The sequence below is a fragment of the Notechis scutatus genome, chromosome Z (genome assembly GCF_049901735.1).
Source record: "Notechis scutatus isolate UNSWTSFEM ecotype Mainland chromosome Z, rNotScu1.2, whole genome shotgun sequence".
Lineage (NCBI taxonomy): Eukaryota > Metazoa > Chordata > Lepidosauria > Squamata > Elapidae > Notechis > Notechis scutatus.
Window position 1 is genome coordinate 87,950,492 of NC_142025.1, and position 25,529 is coordinate 87,976,020.

A 25,529-nucleotide genomic window follows, 5' to 3' on the forward strand; every position below is an offset into this window, starting at 1 on the left:
ATCTCTGATGAGTTTATTATAGGCCACAGAGAGATGGATCATCTGCCTAGATACAGATTATCCAGAAGCATCTGAAGTGTAAAGAGCTGCTAATTTCAACCAAAATATGTTATCTTGAGAACTAAATTTACAGATTAAGGTATATTACATGTAGTCCTAGCTGTATAGCAAAACTATGTACTGGTTCCCAGTAATCTAGACAATTTACTCAAAATGTGAAATCTAAAGCAGCCCCTTACTACTGGATATTCTAGATTCAACTCCCCTAATTCCCAGACACCAGACAATGTGGCTTTAGGCATTATTGGATTAATGCAGCTGTATGGCATCAGATTGGAGAAGATGGGTTTAAGACTTAAAGTCAGAAATGTCCCTTCCTTTGCAACTTAAATACTACTCAGACCATAGAAATCAACTAATCCAACTCAGCTTTTTTCTTGTTTAAAGAAGTGTGTGCTTTAAAGAACTTTTAAAGTGTGTGCTTTAGAGAAAAACAGGAGCCAAGTTTGATTTTTACAAGACTAATTTTATCAAAGGCGGCTGCAATTAGCTTGAATACTATGTGAAGATGATATAGTGATTAAAATATAGAATCTGGCTCCTAAGCCCGGAAAATTTTTTGAAAAGAAGTAGGGAAAAAAGCACGAGTGTGGTCAGGTAATTAATTGCCCCATGTGGTTAATTGCAATAACAGTATCTGCTGATTGCTGGAAACAGTATTGTATTTTCTCTAATCCATTTCCCAATTCCCTTTGCTGTAATAATACAGTATTCTTCCTCTCACTGATGGAGTTCATAGCCTATGTAGAGATCAGAAATGGTGGGGGTATGGCTGGCAATGGTTTGTCTTTTTACCCTCAATGGCTCTGAAATTTCTAATGGCAATTCTAACAAAACTGAACAATCCTGGTTTGCTTTCTAGAAAAAGATGCTTCTATTATTCATTAATATAGCTTGTGTTTCCTTAAAATCCCATATTCCAGTGTTTTTCTCCTTAGAAACGTGTTACTGAAAAGTACACTATATTCATTTAGAAAAGAGCTACAAAGGAGCATCCCTACAAGATAGTCTTTCCGAAAGCCATTTTGATCTCCGTTTGGTATACTGCATATATGAAAATAACCCTCCCTTTCTTTAAATACTCTAAGAGTCTAGAATTCTATTATATCAAGCTGTCAGCATCTTGTTGTTTGGAAAAGACCACTTCCGCAATTCGTAATAAAACACATTCAAAACCTTACTTCCTCCTGTTAACGTCGCAAGTCATAACAGTTGTTAACCAAGGTGACTAGATGATTGCTTTGCTTAACAACCCCCACCCCTGCTCTCTCCAATGTGGTCATTAAGCAAGTTGTTAAGTGAAACACAGGGCGCCTGAATGATGGAGGAGATTCTGGGAGACCTAGTGCAGGGCCAGGGCCATCTCTCTCTATCCTCCTAAGGCCTCCCTATCCTATGCTCCATTTCCCACTCCTTGGACTTTTGCTGACATCAGGAATGAAATGATGAATTTATTTATAGATAAAAGACAAGATAGGAGAACTCTTCTCCCCACCCCCAATAATACACTTATTTTTGGAAAATCTCCAGGCTCACATTGGAAAAGGAAAGCAGGCTGCTCTCCTGCTCCTCGGCATCCCTGGGCTGTGTGGCTCTGTCTCAGAAGTGGGTGCCATTTTTGAAGCAGCAAGAATGAATTGTGTCCATTCTGAAAAATGGTGCCCACTTCTGGGACAAAGCCACATGGCCTGGAATGATCTCTACTTCTCCTATCTTGTCTTTTATTTATAAATAAATTCATCATTTCATTCCTGATGTCAGCAAAAGTCCATTGTTACTGTCATGGGCCGGTCAGAGGCCAGGTTCCAGGAGGAGATGGAGATGGGACCGACAGAGGAAGATGGCGCAGCCTCTCTGGTCCCAGAGGAGCAGGATGAGGCAGCTCCTGGCCCCTTGGAAGGGTTGTCAGAGAGGGTGCAGGATTGAAAGGACTGAGTGGCAAGTGAGGGGCGAGACAGAAAAGACAGGCGGCAGAGCAGAGAATGGAGAGGAGGCAGGATCAGCACAGGGCAACCTGGTGACTCAGGAGGACACCCGGCTTGTCACCAGGCTCACCTGGGGAATAGGATTTAAGGAGATGCTGCGAGGAGGGGTGTTTATCAGGAACAAGCATTGCATTCTTCCAGCCACACCTGCGATTAACATCTTGCTACCTTGCTTTGCTTCAACTTGCCTTATCTTGGCCTAGCCTGGCTGTGTGTGAGCTCAAAGCAATACCACTCTGCTCCAGGTTTTTGCTGCAGCCCCAGTGAATTTTCTGAATGACAAGGACACCTCTGTGATCAGGCTTTCTGTATCACTTCTTCTCCCAGGACTATGCTGCTCCTCTGGATGATAGGTTAGATGTTGCCTGGCTGCTATGTACTGGTATTTTATTCTTCCATGTCTAGATATAACTTTAGACTGCCAGAATGAAGCTACTGTCTTGGGGTTGTCATTCACCAAAAATAAGTCATCATCAATAATGTTTCTGGTAATAGCCAACATACCAGATGGGCAGGGCTCTGCATCTCTCCACATTCACACAGTATGTTATCTGCTAAAAGCCTCCACTTCACCATATTGGTCTCACATATAAGCACCTATTCAGAGTCCTCCAAGTAGTATAAGCCAGGTCATATCCTTCAGACATATCCTCCTTTAATGTTTTTTCTTGCTTAACAATCTCCTTCTTCCAACTTTTAATTCGGTTTTGTTCTTGTGCACCTTCAAGAATGTTTGGCCTTACCATAAAGCTGTTCCTAGATCTGAGTTGGCTGGCTTGGGGCACATGTTCATTCAGAGGATGTTGAGGATCATTCTCTTGCTTAGTTCTCTTGGAGTCTGCTGCTATCTCTCTTAATCTTAGGTGAGGCAATGCCAGCGAGAGGGTATATTTTCTCAAAATTTTAATATTGTGTACACTGTGTATTTTGTTTTATTATAAGCCATGTAGGATCAATAAATGGGTGGTTAAATAAATAAGCAAACTTTTTACTGGATAATTATTGCTAAATGAAGGATATAGAAAGAAGGAATAGAGCCATAGCTTAGCAGCAGACCAACTATATATTTATACCTATATGGCTCAATCCTTGTCATCTCTGATTAAAACTACATCTTAGGAAAGAACAGTTGATAATGGCCATTCCAGATCCTAAACATTTAATGCTGCAATTCTAAATAATTATGGAACCCAATTCAATAAAATACAGTTTTGCTTTGAGTTTTTGGGCTCTGCCATCTTCTTCCCAGATGGAAAAAAAAAACTAGCAAAATTCAACAATAGAGGAAACATTTTGAAGTGGACTTTCAGCATAATTTTGAATGGTACTGGTGGAAGGAGAGATTTTTTTCATTCCCACATACAGAAATGAAACCAAGAATTAGACTCAGACAGGTGCATTTCAAGACATAAAAATATTTATTCTCTTTATGCTATTCTACATTGAAACCTAAATCAGATGTCCAAAGTAAAACTTGAATGAATGAAGATAGCAAGAAAGATGGGACTTTATACATTTGTATCTCCTGTTAACTTTAACAGGACAGTAAATATTCTCTTATGGAACTGCTGCCGAGTTCTTCATCTTTCCCAATCTAAACAGTATCTGGCAGTAAAGAATCACTGTGCTGCCTACTGCGAGCAAACTGGATTATTAAGTCATAATTCAGTTGGAATGGAAGAGATTAAAATTTCCCTCAATCTTTCAAGCAGCTTGGTATTGTTTTAGACAAAGATAAATTAACAATTGGTTACATTTTTTTTCCTAAAAAAATGAACACAATTGAATAGGCTTGAAATTATACTTTTCCAATGTAGAAAGTTGAGGACACGAGCACAGCCCAGTTCTCTAAGAGAAGGGACGAAGCTTTATTGAAGAATGAAGTAGGATGATCGCCAAAGTGGTTTGTTTACAACAAAGCTGGGATCTGCTCTTATAAAATTGGTACGTCAAAAATCTGTCTTGACTATGGGATAGTAGCAGCAAGAATGAAACAGCCTTGCTGGAACGTGACAGAGGAGGAGGAGGAGAAGGAATTGAGCCAAATCCAGCATAATCACATGGGATAGTTCAGCACCACATCCTGTTTGGCCAATTCCAGCAACATAGGGTCATCGAAAAACTTGCTGATGCTCACATCCTCACTTAGACCCTAGAGGAGAAATAATGAATGGTGATCATTAGATTTGGGGGGGAGGGAGGAGGCAACAGTTTGAATTCCATTTCAGTGAAAGAACTACAGAAGTCAAGAGATAAATTGGCTTCTCATCTTACCTTCCTGCGTCTAGTTTTGATCATAAATTCTCTGGCTAGGTGTGGGGCTGGCTGTGGCTCAAGAGGTCTGATCACGATGCTCTTGTCCAGGGGATCACCTGGCACAATCTGTAATGTCAGGCACATTTAGTAAATGTTTAGCTGAACTTCCAAATCAGTCATAAAGAATAAAATGTTCAAAATCTTCATGTTGGAATATTAATAAAATAATTTAATGTTTAACATATACTTCTACAGAATGACTACACCAACACACTTATACGTGTATGGCACTAAATGTTATTTTAAAGGATTCTAAAAGGATCATATCCCCATCTCAAAATCACAGATCTATTTTTAAAACATATTTGATGGATCAAACTATCTAAAATTTATAGATCTCTCATACTGTTGTAAAAATGTTTATAAATCTTTCTTCTGTTGTAATTGTAGTTAAATATGGCAACCATGAAACAGGTTTGTAAAAAGCTTATTACTATTCAAATTCAAAAGGAAACCCAGTATTGACTTCTTAATGGCTTAAGCGATGTTAAAGAAAAAAAGTAAAAAAGGCTGAATGAAAATCCCAAGGATGAGACAGACAAAAATTTCAGGGTATCCAACAGGAATCTGTGCTTCTACCTTAGTAAAATTTCTGCCCTTCCCCCATACCAAAAATAGAACTTATGTAAAATAAATATATCAGTAACATAGAGTTCAGAACATTCCACTTGGCCTATTTCTCTGCAAAAGCATGTGGATAATTCATCAATTAATGTACAATGTTTTACAGGGTCTCTTACATAAACCTTCTTTAAAGAATTCTGCCTAGCAGGCTGGGAGTTTGAATAAAAAAATTGAGAATTTTGGATCTTCAACTTTTTCTCATCTATCTGTTTACAATGTCTCCATACCACTTACTTGCCAGTGGTGAAAGACAGAGAGCGAGAATGCTTGTCCCTGGGTATGTGTCCTGAGGTCTGTCTCAAATCCAAAAGAGTCAATAGCTGGGATAAAGGCTTTGATAGTATACAGAGGGGATCCTGGGATTGGTGCATCTTGAGTTACATGGCCTCTGCATAAATACAAAAAGAAAGCAAACTCTTTTGATTCACATTCCCAACTGAGAGGCTATATGTTTGCCTCAGTGTGGCATAAGAAAACAAACAAGTTTTATTATACAGAAAAATTGGTGAGGTATCAAAACATAGCAAGGGTGGGGGTGGGAGGAGAATAGAACAGATCAAGTTCTATTTCTGAAAAGGAAAAAGGAAGGATGTAAACATGTATTTTGGCGAAGACAACAGCTCACTGCAAAATGTATAAACAAGGCATGATGGAGATAAATTTCCCATCTGTCTTCAGAAAATATACCAAGTTAGAACCAACATTACAAAAAAACAAAACAAAAAACCAGCAACTGCTACTTTTTGATAAGAGGCAGAAACTACTGATGTTCTAATGCTTGTCTATATTATTGACATACAAAATATCTACATTTCCAGGTTGTCCCAAGCATTTCATCTTTCCTATTGCCTGATGCAAGCTCCATCATAATGTATGATGTTGCAAAATTATATAATAGAATTCATGATCAGGAAGATGTTGCTCCAAAATGATGCTAACAATTTTCTTTTTTCCTGAGGAAAATATCTCCCTTCTTTGTAATAACTTTTTGGAACAGTTATTTTTGCATGGTTTTTTGTTTTGGTTGGGGATTTTAGATTCATTTTTAATGAACTGATATTTTCCTGTTTTACTGTCTAGTATAATTTTATACAAGAATAATTTTAACGGCTCTAGCTTTATCTTGATTTTATCCATTTAATCTCTAACCAGGATTGTTTGCTTAATATATGTTCTTTGATTTTTTTATCATTTTGGTTTTTACTATAGTACCAGTTTAACTATACCCTGACTGGTTTTGTATATTTAGCCCTCTTTATTGTGTGATTTTTTTAAAAAAAAATTTGTATGCTCTATGCTGGTTTTTGCAATAAATAGTTTCAAGTTTCAATATCAACAATGTGTATTTTTTAGGGCAGTGAGACATTTGTGAACAAACACTTTTAAAAAGAACTGTGTATTCCTGGACATGACTGTATCCTGAGATTAAAAACAGACAAACAAAACCAACCAACCAACCAACCAGTGCAATTGCCAACAAGCCCATTCTTCATCACTTCTTTCCCATTTTTTTTCCCAGTGCAAAAATATAGTTTGGTCCTAAAGCAGAAGTGAGAAGTCAGCCTGGCTGATATCATAGATGTTTGATAGAACCCTTCCTTACCCTTACATGAGAAGGGACAATCCCTCCCTCCTTTCAATTCTTCACCTTTTTTAAGAAAATGAGGTAAAGCGCTTGTTACATTATGAACAATCTGTATTTTAAATACTAAATTCCAAGAAACTATGTACCAAGTTTAAGAAACGTGTCACCAGAGAGTATTTTAATCAATATTATTTTAAACTTTAAGATATTTGAAGTTGCCACTTACCTACGCCTGGCCAAGACAGTGTACACTGCAGAGACACAGTCAGCAGGAGCCTGTACCTCCACGAAATAATACGGCTCCATTAACCGTGGTGTGGCCTAAGGAAAACATCATGCAAGAGAGTTTAGCTGGAGATAAATGCTCTCCCAAAAAACTCATCAGTAGTAAATGGGAATATATTTCCCATTTCCTTTCCCATTTATTTCAAGGGAAAAACCTAAATAGTTACTATTGACTACAGCATTTTAAACAAATAATTAACTATTGGCACCTTGGCTCCCCCCCCCAAGCTTGATTTGAAAAATGAAATTGTAGTAAACACACTATAGCAGAAGTGGTTCTACCACATAATTCCTGTTCTTCTAGTATATTTTCAAAAACTGAGAATTAACCATCCACTAAACTTCTATAGAGAATTAAATAATGTGTAGAACTCTAGTTAAGGGGAGTTAAGTTAAACAATCTTTACTTTCAAATTATGGTTAAGGCTCTTCACTATGACTGTCAGGTCATACTCTAGGTCTGAATGAAGGGTTAAGACTAACTAAAATATAGCTTAGTATGTCTTGCATATCAAGCCCATTGGGCCAGATTAGTGTTGTTTCTATGTTAGCAATTTCTTACCATGAGGAAGGCAGAATATACCACCCGGCGGGCTGTTGGAATGATCTGTCCACCTCCCCGATGTAATGGTTCCTGAGCAATAACAGCATCCAAGATCTTAAATTTCACATTACGGATCACTAGCAAAAAAGGGAGCATAGCATAGTAAGTAAGGACAGGTTTGTTCATAGGATTAAAAATGTATTAAAAATAGTATTAATTTAGGAGGCTGGAAGAGTAAACAAATATTCTTTCTTCACATAAAAATAACTTATAGACATGAGTTATTCTCAATGTACTTATATCCCAAAATGTACATGTTTTATGTACTGGGCTCCAATGGTCCCTGAAACATTCATACGTTGGCTCACAATCACAATTGGAACCAGAATTTGTTAAGTGGTTGTGGTCATATGCTGAGTTGGACCCAATTTTACAACAAATTTTACAACAGTCACTAACCAAATAACTGCAATCATTAAGCAAATCTAGCTTCCTCATTGGACAGTTTGAAAAAGTTTGCAAATCATTATTATAGGATGCTGCAACTTGTTGCAAGTGTGACTCATTTTTTCTTTTCACTTTGAACCGTTGTTAAATGAATGGTTTTAGGTTGAGAATTATCTGTAGGCTCTTTCAATTGCTTGAACTAACTTCTGATTCTGAATAACAAGAACGTAAAGTAATGGATGCTAATGGAGCATTCTGGCCAATATTATATAATGCATAGTTTCTAAAACTTTGATTTATCTGAAAAATGGTAGTGGTGTTAAAATAATTTTTTTTTAACAAGTTCCCTGAAAAACTCTTTCCTGGAAAAATATTGTTAACCCAAAGGTGCATTTTCAAGAGGCAGTTGGACTTTATTGTTTTAAACATTTAGCTTCTCATTCAAGAAGCTTCTTCAGCTCTGACTGGATGGTGGGGAATGGAAGGATTTATACTCCTTGCAGAGAGCTGGTCATTTACATTCTTTTCGAGAGTTGTTGAAGCCACTTGGAGGTTTATCTGTGTTGTCTGGGTCACCTGAGTAGTGCAAATGGGTGTGGAGCTTTCTTGGAACTGTTGAAAGGACTGTGTTGTAGAGTGGAGATAGAAGATGTTGTATCCCTCTCCTCCTGTTGACAAGAGGGCTGTTCAATTTTGACATTGTTAAGTAAATGAGTAATATATGTTCTTAAGTAGAAAATCACAGTTGCACAGAGTATGAAGAGAATGGGAACTTTCTGAAGGGTGGTAATGGGTTCTCTTCTCTCATCAGGACTGCTGTAATTTCTGGTGCATTAGGATGTGTCATTTTATGAGCTGAAAATACATTGTCAGCATAACGGTCTTGAGAACATTGAGAACAGATTTGGCCGTTTTTAACATTTACTTACATTCATCACACAGGGGCCCTTCTCTAGTCCCCCATTGGAAGCCTTGCACAATACTGTCCTTCACAGAACCTAAGAGGGTTTTGTCAACCTGTACAAAAGAAGTAGCAATGTTATCAGATGGGGGAAATCAGCCTCTGTATATTAAGCTACAATGTGGTATGCTAATTAATGTACTTCATGAATTACATTATGCATGGACCAGGTAATAAGGAATTGTTCAACAAGCTATGGTGAAATGAAATTATGACCCACAGCAATATGCAAATTCTATCTCTGTGTGTATAGCACTAATTGGAGAAACACAGCCCCAAAAGCAAGTATTACAGCACTATATTTCAGAGCTGGAACAAAGTGGTTCCAAGATCTAAAGCTCCAGATTTCTTTCTTTTTCACGATACTCTGCATTATTAGAATCATAGACCAGGATCAATTTTCCCACATTTATTCATTGTGATATCAAGTAAAATAGTGGCTTCAGAAAGTGAATGTTTTCAACCCCAAACCAAAAGAACTTGAGAGATGAAAGATCAATATAGCTCACATTTTGCTTGTTTAACTCTGTTATCATAATGTATATTCCATATTTCAGAGATATTTGGACTATATAATGTTTTGATTCATTTCCAAAATTTTGCATTGCAATGTCTGGTAAATCATAGTACATAACTTTTTAAAACAACCACTTCTTTTCTCAAGATTATGTGGCAATAATAGTATGATCCAAGAGAAAGCAGCAGCTATTTTAATGAGTTTGCTGGTGAGTACTACGTTCATACTCCTACACATAAGCACCTTTTTTAAATTGAAAAGGATCTGTTTCCTGAATATTGTATAGCTCAATTAAATATTCCTAGATAGGAAGATCCATTTGGGATGCTTATCTACCTTGACACCCAAAGTGGTAAAAGAGGAAGAACAAAAAAGAAGATTGTTTATCGCAAGCGCAAAACCATCTACTGTAAATAGCTTCTGCACAATCCTTACCTCTGAAGGTAAGGTATCATCCACCAAGATGTTTGGTCCAGTAGCATCTGGTCCAAAGGCCCAGATAGAACGAGCAGCCAACAAATCCCAGTCATATTTTGTCTGGAAAAACTCACCCAGCTTTTTCCTAAAAGGAGATATATAAATATTGAAGAGCAGAAGGGAGAGAACTCAAAGTTCAGACAGTTTAACATTTTTCTCCAACAGTAAACTACACCATGTTTTTTTCTGACAGATATTTGTCAATTCCTTCTTATACTTTTTCAAAGGGAGACTTTTTCTTAGCAACCTGGCATAACTTCTAAACCTCTTAAAGGATGAGTATGTTTTCTATAGTAATGGCTTATTGAATAATTGGTTAACCAACTGCACATTTTTGAAAGAATTAAGGTGGCCTTGACACACCAAGCAAACTGCAATGGCAGGATAACATATTTTCTTTTACACTATTTTTTTTAAATGGCTCAATTTATTCACAGCAGTGTACTCACAACTCAAATGGTAAAGCTGGACCACTGAGCCAGAATTAAAGAAATTATTTACTTCATGAATTCTCCCACCTTGGTAGCTCTGTAGAAGATTCATACCTGTTCCATGTTATTTGCACAACTTCATTCTCAATGTCTTCAGCCAGACCCTTTTCTAGAGGCTCAGCAATCATTGTAATCTTGTTTCTGAACAAAAATACAAATGTTATTTAGCTGACAAAGTAAGACAAACGACAGACGGATTATTTTCTAAAATGAAGGCACTGATGTTTCAAATGTCAATAAGGAACTTCTTTACTCAGAACTGTTCTTCTATTTGAAATTATTATAATAAGAAAGAATCTAAATTAATTTTTATTCAGTTCTTGGAACCTGCAGGTGAACTGGCGCTCTTTACCTGGTTGAAGTCTTTTAAAGTTTAAAAAAGCAGCCTGCGTGCCTCAGGCTACACACATACCTTGAGCTAATTTAAAAACTCTCTGGAAACAATCATTCTAAACTATAATCCCAATTTAGTGAGCATACAACACTGGGTGAAAATAAAAAAGAGACAACACATACTTGGTATAATCGACTACAAGAATGTGGCTTTCAACAGATTATCTGCAAACCAATGTAGTCCTCATTCTCTTTCTAAAAACAGCTGAAGGAGCCAAATAACAACTATAATTTGGATATCTTTGATGAGGGAAGATTTAAACTGGTGTTTGTAGTTCAATGTGTAGGAAGGACTTCAAAAATAATTTTTCTAAATCAGTTATTTCCCAATTCATTTGAGGGATTTTAACAAAAGGAAACATAAATAAGTAAATAATTAAGTAAGTAAATAGCTTCCTGAATTTTTCTACATCATTTTGAGTAGACAACATAGCAAACACTAGTCTTCATCACATCACATCATGACTCATTTTTAAGATTCTCTTCAATTATCTTACTTCTTATTGGGTGTCTCAGCAAAACACTTCAGGGAAGATGTTTCCACAACTGTCTCACAGAATGTGACCACAGGATCAGCTACCTTTAAAAAACAAATAATGAGAAGGGTAGAGGGCCAATAATCCAATTTCCCCCAACTAATTTTAAATGGGGAAACCCAGGAAAAACCACCTACTGAAATCACTATATTTTTGCTGCAGGTGCATTATTAGTACCTTGATATCAATCTCTGAATACATTTTCCGAAGATCATGCATTACACAGTCAAGATAGAGCTCTCCTGTTCCCAAGATCACATGTTCCCCAGATTCTTCTACCTGGATAAGGCACAGATAGAACATAAAACCGAAGAAAATAAATAGATTAACAGCTTTACCTAGCTATAGCAACAGAAGCAAAATATGGAGATTAAATTAGATATTCCCAGTTTTGGCATTGTTCAGATGCATGGACTAAACTATTTAAATTCTCAACAGCATCATGCTGAATGGGGAATTTGGGGAACTGAAGTTCCCATATTTATAGGACATGCAGATTAGGGAGGGCCTAGATAGACAGCTAAGTTAAATCTTTTTCAATAGCAACATACATTTGGATTATGGTTGCTAGATAAAAGAAATACCTTAGTCATTATATATTTCCATGGTGGAAATCCTGACAACAGCCCAGAATCTTGTACTATGAAATGGCTATTAGTGACTGATCATATGAATTTAAAAAAAAGACTTAAAACATAGAAACATGTCGAATATTAAATGCCCATTAGTAAATTTCAGAGAACAAGTTGCTATTGCTGCACACAAAGCATGACTTAGCATTCTGACTTTCAGTATGAGTGTGTCCAGTGGAAACGTACCTAAAGCAAATAAGCAAACAAGCTAAAATGCCCCAAGACCTTTCTTTGCCACAGGCTTCCCATTTAAACTTCTTATTGAAGCATACTCCAAAACTAAGTAAATTTAACTATTATCAAAATTACTTCTCCAATTATTAACATTTTGTCATTGGACAGGAATTTAAATCTCAGGATAGATAGTTCTCACTCAATGATGATAACTGGGACCATAATTTCTTCATGGCTTAGCAACAGCCTGTTGTTTTTTTCAAGGGAAAATTGTGAATTGCTAAATAAGGGCCTCATATGCAACTTGTGATTTGCTATTTTCTGCCAGCTTCCCAAAAGCAAATAAAGGGGAAAGTTGATGGGAAGTTACAAGTATTAGATGACTCACAAGCAGGTCAAGAGAGCGGGTGAGTACTAGGGAGTGAGATGTGGGATACTTGGCAAGTGCATGCAAGCTGGAGAAGGAATGCTGAGTCATTGCACAAATGTGTGTGGACTGGGCTAGGGAGGGGCTGCTGTAGCAAAAGTACATTATGGAGTACAAATTCCATGGGACCACACATTTTGTAAGGGGCTCCATGGGAGAAAAAGCAGCGGGAGCAACTTGCAACTTTCCTTTCAGCTTCCTCATTCACTTTGCTTGTGGGAAGCCTCCAAATGATTATCAGGTGACTATGGAATGCTGCAACCATTGTGTGAGCTGGTTGCCAAGCCCATAGATTAGAGCACATGACCACAGGGGTAGCGCAATGGCCAGAACTTCTTTCTGAACTGAACACGCACCTTGGTGGTGAGAGAGGGATAGCTCTTATTGACTTTCCGCAGGCCATCCAACATTTTGGGCAGCTCGGATGGATTTACAGGCTCCACAGCTATTTTGATCACAGATGTGGTATTGAACTTCAAGGGACGGAATATCTGAGCCTGAACAAAACAGGTAATTATTATAATTAATCACATTTGCATTCCTCCAAAGATCCTTGATGTTGACCTCCCTCTCACAAATTCTCTAAAAACATTGTGCATTTTTTCTTATTGTAAGAACATGGAAACTTGGGCCTTCAAATAACATGACACTATACCCACTACTATTCCATTGGCTGGAAATATTTAGAGCCAAGCCTTCCCACTGTGTCCTAGGATATAGGAAAGCACTAGAGGAGATTATCTTATAGGGCCACCTATTTCATACAATGATCTTCACATCACAACGGCCTATAAAAATATCAAAATAAAAACAGAGCAATTCCTTCCCACAAGGTACCAGATTTCCCGATTTAATCCTATCCTAAAACATTTGAGAGGACAGCCCAGTGTTTACAACATCCCAGAAGACTGAAAAATAGAGGACCCTTGAATTTCAGATGGGAGATTTCACAGGGCCAGGGTGGTTACAAGCAGTTCAAAGTTTTAGGGAGATCGTTCCAAAAACCTAACTAAGGTTTGCTTCAAATGAATAGAGTAGAATAGTTGAAAGGGACCTTGGAGGTCTTCTAGTCCAACCCCCTGCTTAGGCAGGAAACCCTACACCACTTCAGACAAATGGTTATCCAACATCTTCTTAAAAACTCCCAGTGTTGAATGCCTCCTGCCACTGAACCTTCCCTGTGCATGCAGGTAATAGTTTCCAATACAAATATGACTGAATAGAAAATGTTGTTGATCAACATCCAATTTTTTCAGTCATTAGAAAATTTGTACAGGTGAAACTCAAAAAATTAGAACATCGTGCAAAAGTTCATTTATTTCAGTAATGCAACTTAAAAGATGAACCTAATATATGAGATAGACTCATTACATGCAAAGCAAGATAGTTCAAGCTGTGATGTGTCATAATTGTGATGATTATGGCTTACAGCTCATGAAAACCCCAAATCCACAATCTCAGAAAATTAGAAGATTACATGCAATCAATAAAACAAGGATTGTACATAGAACACTATCGGACCTCTGAAAAGTATAAGCATGCATATGTACATATTGGTTTGGGCCCCTTTTGCAGCAAATACTGCCTCAATGCAGCGTGGCATGGAAGCTATCAGCCTGTGGCACTGCTGAGGTGTTATGGAAGACCAGGATACTTCAATAGCGGCCTTCAGCTCTTCTGCATTGTTTGGTCTCATGTCTCTCATCTTTCTCTTGGCAATGCCCCATAGATTCTCTATGGGGTTCAGGTCAGGCGAGTTTGCTGGCCAATCAAGCACAGTAATCTCACGATCATTGAACCAGGTTTTGGTCTTTTGGCAGTGTGGGCAGATGCCAAGTCCTGCTGGAAAATGAAGTCAGCATCCCCATAAAGCTCGTCTGTGGAAGGAAGCATGAAGTGCTCCAAAATCTCCTGGTAGACAGCTGCGTTTACCCTGGACTTAATGAAGCATAGTGGACCAACACACCAGCAGATGACATGGCTCCCCCAATCAACACAGACTGTGGAAACTTCACACTGGATTTCAAGCATCTTGCAGTGTGTGCCTCTCGATTCTTCCTCCAGACTCTGGGTCCTTGGTTTCCAAATGAGATGCAAAAGTTGCTCTCATCAGACAAGAGGGCTTTGGACCACTGAGCAACAGACCAGGTCTGTTTTTCTTTAGCCTGATGTTGTTTGTTGTTCAGGGGCGGCTTGACAAGAGGAATACAACATTTGAAGCCCATATCCAGGATCCGTCTGTGTGTGGTGGCTCTTGATGCACTGACTCCAGCCTCAGTCCACTCCTTGTGAAAGTCCCCAACACTTTTGAATGGCCTTTTCCTGACAATCCTCTCCAGGCTGCGGTCATCCCTGCTGCTTGTAAACCTTTTTCTTCCACACTTTTCCCTTCCACATAACTTTCTATTAATGTGCTTTGATACAGCACTTTGGGAACATCCAACTTCTTTTGCAATTACCTTTTGAGGCTTTCCCTCCTTATGGAGGGTGTCAATGATGGTTTTCTGCACAATAGTCAGGTCAGCAGTCTTTCCCATTATTTTGCTTCCTACTGAACCAGACTGAGAGACCATTTAAAGGCTCAGGAACCCTTTGCAGGTGTTATGGCTTAATTAGCTGATTAGAATGGGACACTTTGAGCCCAGAATATTGAACCTTTTCACAATATTCTAATTTTCTGAGATTATGGATTTGGGGTTTTCATGAGCTGTAATCCATAATCATCTCAATTATGACAAATCACGGCTTGAACTATCTTGCTCTGCATGTAATGAGTCTATCTCATATATTAGGTTCACCTTTTAAGTTGCATTACTGAAATAAATGAACTTTTGCACAATATTCTAATTTTTCGAGTTTCACCTGTAGAACAGGCTGGAATTAGAAACTAAGCTTTTTGGTATCAGAAAACATTTAATCAGTATGCATGACCAAGCTTATTCAGCAAGCTTATTATTAATTTTGAAGCCTGTAGCAGTAAAATCAATTATTTATTTGCAGCTAAAATAGCAGACTGCTGTGTAGTTATAAAAATGGTAACTGAGAGGTTCCTGCCATAAGGTTCCTGCCAGAAGGAGTCCTGAGATCTAGCAGCTACAAAAATTTCCAGGATAGCATGAATATAAACAATGAGGAGAAACCATTAATCTGCTAAGACAAAATGCTTGATTCTAGGCTGGTGGTCACAGAATGTGAAATTGATTCATCATAATGAGATAGTCAAAGTTTTTAATTCTGAGTACAATAAAGACTTGGAAGAGCAATTACCAGACTAACGTTGTTCCTAGAGCTGAAGATAAATGCAGTACCATAGACACCTTAACAAATCTAAGAACTTGGCTAAGGAGCCAAGACTACAAACTATAGGCTTGGAAAAAAATTTCTTCCCTCATTGCTTCAACATTTCTAGAACAGTTCTTTGAGAAATTTCATCTCATGGTTCAGTCTTCCATTTAAAATACTGTAGGTTTTTTTTTTTAACCTATGCTCTCTATAAACAGCTTTTCCAAGAGGGGAAAGCTTTGATACCAGAATGAAAGGTAGTAAACATTGCAGTCAATTATAGCTGAAGGAAATTGGAAATTACCGTGGAGCTAATAAAAAATATTAGGGAGTGCTAATTTACTATTTCAAAAGACAGAAAAACACACTATATTTTATTCCGGTTATATCTGAACCAGATAACCAAATTATTTACAAATACCTTGCTTTGCTTAATATACAAAATGCACACCAAAGTTGATAGTTTGTTACATTAAGCTAAAAATAGTCAGGATGAAGGGACAGGCATATGAATATCAGGAACACTGTTTTTCTTACTATCTATGAGAACAACTTTATATTAACTTTGATACCTCTTCATTGCCCCTGGGCTCAGTGACAGTGGCTGTCTTCACGATAGGCTGGTCCACCCCCTCAATAAGCACCCAGTTACCAGCTGGCACTCTATTAACTTCTATATGGTACCTGAAAGAAGACATTGGTTAATGCATTTCCAGTATTCACTGATTCATGGTTAAACGGATATAAACTTTCTTTAACCCGAAATTCCAAACTCTCTTAAAAGGGCTAAAGAGATCATTATACAAATTATGTGACTTAAAAAACCCTGCATGTGAAATATTTAAAAAATAGATTGTCTAACAGGAGTATCATTGATAACAGTATCATTCTTGGTCCTCCACATCAGGCCCCCAGAACATTCAGGAAAAAGCTGGTGAACATCCCCTATTATTCAAGAGGGGAAAAACCCTGAATATAATAAGTATTACTGAAGAGCATCTAAAGCTACGTCAGGTAACACCCTGAAAAATATAACCAAACTTTCATTCAAAGCAATTTTCTCCTTTTAAGAAGTGAAAAGATTCAATTGGCTGAAAGAAAAAACACCCTTAAGAAGGATGTTCAGCAGTAGGCCTGGATTAATCAAATACATTATAAACTCACTCAAATCGTCAGTCACCATTAGAAAGCTTGATATAATTATCTATCATCCATCCATCCATCCATCTAATCATCCCCCTTCTCATCTAAGTGACTGTGGTCAGTTTACTAGTGCATAGTAAAAATATAATAAATTCCAATGTGGGATACAAATAAATAAGGGGAAAAAACATTTCTAAGAATCATCTACCTTGCTACAGAGATCCAAAGACGTCCCACAGTGCAAATCTGTGAATCTTCTTCATCTTCTAGAGTGTAGTTTTCTCCAAGGACCTTGACAGGTTGCTCTGCATGGATGGTCCCACTTAATACCCTGCCAAATGCATGGAATTGGACTCCATCGTCTGTACTATACATTTTCGTGGTATGGCACATAAGTGGACCCTTTCAAAAGAATTTTTATTTTTGATAAAAGCCACCTTTTAATTTCTTTAAATATTATCATCACAATAATAATTATACAAATCTTAAAACCAGCAGTCATAGTGACATTCTGGTTTACTGAATCCCAAGGCAGCATCTGATAAATTTTGAATGGCCAATGCTCATTATTAAGGCTGGTATCACTTTAATAGTGTACTTATCTTATGGGATTGCAGTATTCTGAATTGAAGGAACCATCATAGGATTTATGAAAGAAGTCTAGAAATCCTGTAAGTCTGGTGGGAATGCCCCAGTAATACACAAAATGAGACATACATTGAAGTTGGGATTATGCTTTGTTTTTCAAATATAAATATATTTGTGTCTTGCAACAGTTGTACTTTTCTTCAGGGTGGATTCTAAAAAGGATCGTTGGGCATATGCCTGTTGCGGATGGTTAGCTTTCATCATTCCTAGCAAAGCATAGTCTCATTCATTCTTCAACTACCTGTATATCCTGATTCTCTTTATTCATCACTAGAAAAAGCATGTGACTAAAATTTGCTGCCCTACATAGTTTTTACACAGACTCCATGTTTCTGAGAGAAATAACATGCTAGAACTGAAGCTAAGGCATTTAAAATGTACTGCCGTAAGTCAGCCATCTCTGGTCCCTTACTCCTCTGATCCATCAGCAAAAGGATGAGGTAGAAAATGCTGTCTGATAATTTTCAGCACTTACAAAGCTTAAAACAATTTTTGCACACATCTCTTGAAAAACTGATTTCCAAATTGTACGTGCAGCACACATACAGTTAAACACACTATACTTTAAAGAGCAATGAATTAAAGGATATTTTGTCAGTGAGATTCAGCAATGCAAATCTAACCGCAAATATTTTACATAATTTGCAATGGAATAAAAAACTGCTAAAGTGAAACAAGCAACTTACATATTTGTTTGAGAAAGGCAATGATCCAGTTTAATATCTGCTTCCCTTTTCTTGTGTTATTTCTACATTTTTTTCTTTTTTCTTTAGTAATAATAACATATAGTAAAATACCATTAAATAAAATGCTACTGAAGCACAACTGCACAAACCAGACTGATGCCAAATACAAACAAAGGAAGAATAAATAAAACTCTTACATCAGGATCACATTCACTCATGGCCTCTCCTAGGTCAGAGTCAACGCCGCCTGTGTAAGTATGCTCAATCTTGGTCTTTGCCCCTATTTTGGGGGAGGGGATGTGTTGCACACACATATCCACAAAACCTACAACAAAGGTAAATGAAAAAGCAACACATCTTCGTTTAGGAAAGACAGAGATGGAAGTTTCTGCCTCTTTCTAACTTTCCATTGCATTATAGTCTCTTTCATGTCCAGAATACCTGCTACTTTTAATTGTATTATTTTCTTTTAAGCAGTAGCATCTGTTCTAGAACAGCAACCTAATCCTTTTCTTTATTTAGGCTGAAATTATATTGTAGAAACATGGAAGGTATCAGTTTAGAAAGATGTTTAGGAAGAGCTGGAGTGTAGGTATAAAATTCTAAAATTATCTAAGATATATATAACTGAGGATACATCTCATTTCATGCCAGTACGTTCCCTGTATGATTTTCTAATAAAATTCATCTTCAGATTCTTTGATTAGAAAAAACCTTCCTTACAGTGAATACTTTTATCCTTTCCCAATGATGAAATACTATTTTGTACAGCTGAGTGAATTTTTGGCATCTGACAATCTTTCCAAAGTAAAACTAAATTGTTTGTGTTCACCTGGGCATTGTCTCTTGTGAATGATTTTAAAATTAAAATATTTTATCTGTTGTAGTGTTGCATTTTAATGAATCATAAATATCATAAACATTCTAAACAGAAGAAATAAATCAATATTCATATTTAAAGAAATCAAAAATTAAGGTAGCCCGCTAAAATAGAAATACAGAGAATTCAATATATACAAGAGAAATAACACTGCAGCAATATACTGTATGTATAGAATTTCAACTTTAAAGAAACAATGGAATAGTTTTTCACTGCACTCCATGTTAGGTTAATCACTCTTTAGTGATTAGAATTTTAGCACTTGTATGGTTGCTTTTAATGTTCTAATTTGTGTGTTATTTTTAGTCTTTTAAAATATTTTGAAAACCATTGTATACTGAAAAGAGCCTAATAAATCTCCTAATATATAAACAAACATAAGCATAATATAAGCATAATGTTATTACAATGAGGCCCACTTTAATAACAATTCTTTTAATCTATAAAGGGTACGGTAATGAGCAGAGAACACACCTGACACATCCAGGATAATACACTTAAATTTTATAATACTTTAATGCTGCCATTTTTTTTTAAAAAAAAAGTTCAGGTTTATGTAGTCAAATTCATGTTATCCTAATAACTCTTGAGATTAGGCTGAGGGAAAGTGATTGGTCCAAATGCACTTAATGAGCTAAAAACATTGTGTACCATCAGGGATAGGCTTACATCCAAAACAAGTTGCCCTTCTTTCCCCAGAAAAAATAAAGTAGCTTACTTAGGAACATCTTTGCAGTAAAACAAGACTTGTTTCATTTCTCTTTATCCTGTTACTTTGAGCTTTCATTCATAGAATTTTATGTTAGATTGTCTCAAATGAAGGATGCTCTCTGTCAATTAGTTATGCTACACATGTTTAGCTATCCTTAGTTTGAGAAGATTTAGGGAGTTAGGAAAAGTATAATTATTTTTACCTGTGAATTCTCCAAAAAATTTCTTGCACACAAGCCTCAAGAGGGGGCGGATGTTTAATTTCAACTCTTCCTTGGTCAGGTGGATTCCCAATTCATCCAAAGTTCGAGGCAAAGTGGTATCTACATCTCCAACTACCTGTACAAAATGGATGTAGGACAATAAATGAAAGATGCAAGTAGTGAAGATTATATTCATTGGAAGTGACTATGTGATTTACACTGACAAGTACAATCCACACAATACAATGCTTCCCCCCTTCCTATTTCTGTCACTTTGCTTTCTAAGCCAAGGACCAATAAACAATTATAGACTGAAGGGATTCTGTTTTTTTCAGCAAACCTATTAATTTAGAGATGATAATTTATAAATAGTCCTCTAAGCTGTACCTGGTTACACCACTTAATGTTTAGATAATTCCTTTTTAATTCATAAGTAAAGCCCAAGCAAATAAACCCTGGACAAATTTTGAAAAACTGGCATTGAACCTCCCAGATTTGTTTGCTACATTGTAGGTTGTCTTTTCTGCTATTATAGAACAATTAACTGTTTGTTCTGTTAAAAAGCTTTGCATATCTCTTTCTGAACTGTTTTAATTCACTAGTTTATCTCTCACCATAGGAAGCAATATTAGTTTTTGAACTAAGGAAGAAAAACATTTTATTTTCTGAAGTTTATGCGAACAGATGTCAGATAAAGAATCCCAGAACTCAAAAGAGATTTTAGAAGTCTACTCTCTAGATATAAACAGACAACTGCTGACAGATGGCTGTCATATTGTTGCTTAAATACATGTAGCGAAGTAAAGTATATAACTGCTTGAGGCAAATACCCCAAATGTTTTATTCTTGGAAATGAAGGACAAGTTTCTTTTCTGCTCATCTTTCTTCTTGAAATGACATGACTCTCATATTGTAAAAATAGCTTACATTCAAAATATTCCCAAAGAAAAACATGAATACATTTTGCAGAGTTAAAAACATACCTGGGCCAGTATTTTATAAAGAGGCTCAAGAATAAATTCCACAAAGCTTCGCTGGGAACTACTTGTTGGCGCTTTTTTAGTGAATTTTCTCCTAGAACATACAAAAGTATACATAACTGAACATGTAAGACACTTAAAAATCCTATTCTAGTGTTGCACCAAGATCCTTATTAAACATTGTAGCTGTGTATCAAAGTAACTGGAAAACAAAACTCAAAAATGTTCCCCAACCATACTTTTATTTCTCCAACCAATCAGAGTAATAGTTACAATTTCATTCCCATCCCTCATGCATTGCTCTTGAACATCAGATGAGTGAAATTGGAGATTAGATGCCAGGTGGAATGCAACCACAGCTATCAAAATCTCTCCTGAAACGACTCAGGTTCTGAATAACTGAGAAAGCAATTTGATTTGCTTGTCAGAATAATAAGAAATGCATTTTATTCATATATATTCTTCAATAACTGTCTGGTTTGCCACAGCAACCAAACAGGACAGGTACAGACATCAACGGATAGTTATGACTGCAGAAAAAAACAATTGCAACCAGCCTGAATACTATTAAGGATCTGTATACTGCATGAACCAGAAAGAGGGTTGAGAAAATATCTACAGACCCCTCACATCTTTGACCTATTTCAACTTCTCCTCTCAGGATGCCACTAGAGCATTGCATGCCAAATTTTTTGGCAATTTTTCACTCTGCTGAAAATTTAATTCCCACAGCACTGTCTCATTTATCATCTTCTCTCATCTTTCCCATTATCTCCTCTTATTGGTTTCTTGCGATTTATTGTTTTGTAACTTATGATTAATAATTGTAACTATGATTATGACCTATGACTTTATGTCTATAGGTACACCGTAAACTTATGCATCAGAGATAAATTCCTTGTGCCCGTTCACACTTGGCCAATAAAGAATTCAATTCAGTTTTATTCTATTCTATTCATATTCCACCCCAATTCTTCATGGATTGCATTCACAGAAGAGAAAATCCCTTGCTCCCCTCTCACAGACCAAGATATCCATCCACCTTATTTACTCGCCATGTCAGTAAAAATACAACGAACTATCTCTTGCCAATTGTTTCTACCTTTTGGTGTTGTACCAATATGCCTAGGAACATTCTAGCCATGTCTTAAAGCAACTGGAAAGCAAAACTCAACAATGCCCCCATTTTATTCTCCAATTCAATCTTATCAGAAGAAATACACTCAATCATGTCCACTAAGGAGTGTTGATCCAGAAAAGAGCCCTTTTTGCTATAGCACCCAGCCTCTGGAGTGTCATCCTACCCCCCCGCCAACTGTTCCTGTCCCCATTGGCTTTGAAGATGTGGTTTTGCACTCAAGTCTGGGGCCACAGCTTTGTAAACAGAACCCATTTCTTGGTTGTGTTGATCAATTTTTTTAAAAAAAATGAGCTTCTGTGTTTTATCTTTTGTTATATATGTTTTTTTTTTAAATTTTTAATATTGTTGATTGGGGACATATAAATCTAATAAAATCAATAGATAATAAAATAGTTTCTCCTTACGTCTTGGGGTTGAAATAGATATCTCCCCACAATCGCTTAGCAAACTCCTGGTAATTGATGTCTCCTGCAACAAGCAGAAAGAATTCAAATCTCATTTCAGTTCTAACAACCTGCCAATTTCCAAGTAGTTTTTTCTATGTTCCACTCTAATGTAATGAGAAAACGAAGCAGAACTTAACAAGGAGCTGCAATGAAAATGGAAGTGCTGTTGCTTGAGGAGGAAAATCCTGAGGACATTATAGAATCCAAATTCTTCTTTAATATCTATCTTGAAATTTTCCCCACAGTAAGCAATTGGGCAATATACAAAAAGTTGCAACCCTTCACGATGCATGTTACACAAGACCATATTTTGCTCTTCTGATCTTAATGAAGGAAGCAACCTGGGATTAGAAGCTTGTGTGCTGTCTGTATTTTAAACATCCCATTCAAATCCTTTTTACTAGTGGCCCTTCTCTGCCCATCACAGCTTGAGATACAGTATTACTAACTGAAGCTGAATATAGCACACATGTGTTATAACTCCAAATATAAGGCTGCTTACTGATCAGAAGTGGGAGATTGTGAAAATTGGGTGTGTTGTCTGGATAGCAAGTGACCAGTCCTTCAAGACCACTGAGACCATTTGCAACCACTCAGGTGATCCTGATGACAGATAAACCTCCAGGTGACCGTAACAATTTGCTAAAAGGATGCAAATAACCAGCTGTCTGCAAGGAGTATAAATCCTTCCATTCCCCACCAACCAGTCAGAGCTAAAGAAGCTTCTTGGATGAGAAGCAAAATGTTTTTTTTTTAAAAAAAAACCACCAGGAAATCCAGTTGCTTCTTGAAAAAAAAACACCTTTGGAACAACCATGACCTGAATGACTGAGAATCTCCACAGACATTGAATAAACTGAGAGGATGCTAAAATGATCTAATAAATAAGAAAAAAATAGAGAAGAGTGTGACAATGCAAGGGACCAATATACATAGCTGCAGAAGATCAGAAGGGCACAAGAGCTTGTATTTATATGTGCACATATCATGTAAATATATATCATGAATGTGTAATGGGTAAATTTCTTACAAGAATACTTAAATGAGCTTATGGCAGAGGCAAGATATAAGTTCTTATTCAATAATAATTATTTAACTCTTAGGTGTTCTTTCATGGGATGAATAGAGTTATGGGAAGAAAAGATAATAAAGAAAATCTGGAAAGGAAAATACTTCAAAAGTCAATTGGGAAATTTTAATATTCTATTATCTTGTAATCAACTGAACTCCAGTTTGAAAGATCTCCTAAATCTTTGCTCAGCAGCTTTTGGAACATTTTATTTTAAAAGATGGATAGATGGACAGCTAGTTAAAAGATTCTGAACAAAATCAAGATCCCCTACTAAATTTTAGTAGAGAGAGATGAACCTCTGAGAACACATTGCTCACTAAGCGATGAACAGAATATCAACACCATTTCTCAGGGAGCATCATTATGAAGAACATAGTAGGCCACAAACTTTAAAATCTACATGTGCTAAACTTTATGACTATGAAAAAGTATACAAGGATCATTTATTAATTTAAGTGAAGTTTTCCTTAGGAATTATGATTGGAACAACAGGCAAACCAGATTCCTATTTCTACTACTTTCACAGCTCTATTATCTATTAAAATTTGATGTTTAAGGAAGTCTGATATTCCGAATTGATAGCTGTATTGAGGCAGTGGAATTCAAGTGTATCTATTATACAGCTCTATTATCTATTATCAGTGGAATGCTTCTACTGCTGGCAGTGTCATGTAACATTTGCAATTGGTAAATCTAAATGCATATAGAAATCTATACATCAGCACTAAAAAAATAAAATATAACAAACTAACATTTGCATGAAGAACATCTGGATTTTGCAGTTGGATTAGCCTTTTAGATAAGAGGATGTCTTAACATAGTTGACATTGTTATTTTGTACAACACTTACCATACATGTCAGCGTATATCTTGGCAAAGGAACCCAGTGTGAAACAAATGCTATACTGAGAGCTGGCAAAACAAACATTGCCCAAAAGAGGTGAAAGGATCAGGTTCTCATCTGTGGAATACATGCTGAAAACAAGAAAATATAGTATCAAACAACTTCATCAAGAGAAACAGTAAGTTCACAAGATAAATATGAATCCACTAAAGCTTTTGCCAAAAGCATTTTGTTTTGAATTAATATCAAATTGCTAACTAAAATTTTTATTCAATGAATTTGAGATGTAAAAGCATGTTTATAGCAATAATGAGCATAAGATAAATTACATTCTAGGTGTAATTTCAAAATCATTTTGTCAAAAAAAAAAACTCCCAAATATTTTAAAATAGAATCTTCCTAAATTCAACATTTTAAAAAATTGATGTTTAAGGAAGTCTGATATTCTGAATTGATAGCTGTATTAAATGTTGAGGCAGTGGAATTCAAGTGTATCTATTATAAGCAGTCTCATTTTTATACCTGATTAAGCCGTTGACTTCATCTACTATGTGCCGCAACTTATAATAGGCATCAGTAGGTGGCAGCTTCAGTTCTAATATCAGTCGGTCAATTTTGTTAATACACACTGTCACTGCCAATCTTTCCTGTACTGCATGCTTGATTAACCGCTCAGTGTTTAGCATGACCTAAAGGAAGACATAATTGGTAAGGGCATCAGGTAGGGCTTGCAGAATAAAACAGTGAACCCTATCTGGTGGAGGAGCAGCTTACAAAACAAGTATGCTCAACTATAAGCTTGCCTGATTGATCTATGCATATATCAAACTAATATAAATATTAAAATAAAAATGTTTATTGCAAAAGTGCCTTTTCACAAAATAAATCTCTATATCACATAAAATGTCAACTAGGTGTTAATTGTAGTGCTCATTTTATAGTACTGACACCTAAGCCTATGCAAACATAGAGAAAAAAGTCAGAAAGGATGCCATTACAAAAAAAAAAAAAACACCTAAAAAGCTATTTGCATAACCTT

At 36.4% G+C, this 25,529-nt stretch overlaps 1 protein-coding gene across 2 annotated transcripts in view; it reads right to left on the bottom strand.

The window, feature by feature from the left end:
* Positions 1-3,444: 3,444 nt before the first annotated feature.
* EFTUD2 (elongation factor Tu GTP binding domain containing 2) overlaps positions 3,445-25,529 on the bottom strand; it is a 36,839-nt gene continuing 14,754 nt past the window's right edge. For both annotated transcript variants that reach the window (XM_087946171.1, XM_087946170.1), the window contains exons 10-28: positions 25,013-25,179; positions 24,497-24,621; positions 22,533-22,596; positions 20,991-21,081; positions 20,008-20,143; positions 18,411-18,538; positions 17,088-17,281; positions 16,309-16,420; positions 12,811-12,951; positions 11,399-11,500; positions 11,183-11,265; positions 10,347-10,433; positions 9,760-9,886; positions 8,776-8,863; positions 7,418-7,536; positions 6,797-6,891; positions 5,220-5,373; positions 4,320-4,427; positions 3,445-4,197 (exon numbers count right to left, since the gene is read on the bottom strand). In XM_087946171.1, coding sequence (XP_087802297.1) covers positions 4,102-4,197; positions 4,320-4,427; positions 5,220-5,373; positions 6,797-6,891; positions 7,418-7,536; positions 8,776-8,863; positions 9,760-9,886; positions 10,347-10,433; positions 11,183-11,265; positions 11,399-11,500; positions 12,811-12,951; positions 16,309-16,420; positions 17,088-17,281; positions 18,411-18,538; positions 20,008-20,143; positions 20,991-21,081; positions 22,533-22,596; positions 24,497-24,621; positions 25,013-25,179 — 2,217 coding nt within the window. In that variant the 3' untranslated portion in view covers positions 3,445-4,101. The remainder of the gene's footprint in view (positions 4,198-4,319; positions 4,428-5,219; positions 5,374-6,796; positions 6,892-7,417; positions 7,537-8,775; positions 8,864-9,759; positions 9,887-10,346; positions 10,434-11,182; positions 11,266-11,398; positions 11,501-12,810; positions 12,952-16,308; positions 16,421-17,087; positions 17,282-18,410; positions 18,539-20,007; positions 20,144-20,990; positions 21,082-22,532; positions 22,597-24,496; positions 24,622-25,012; positions 25,180-25,529) is intronic.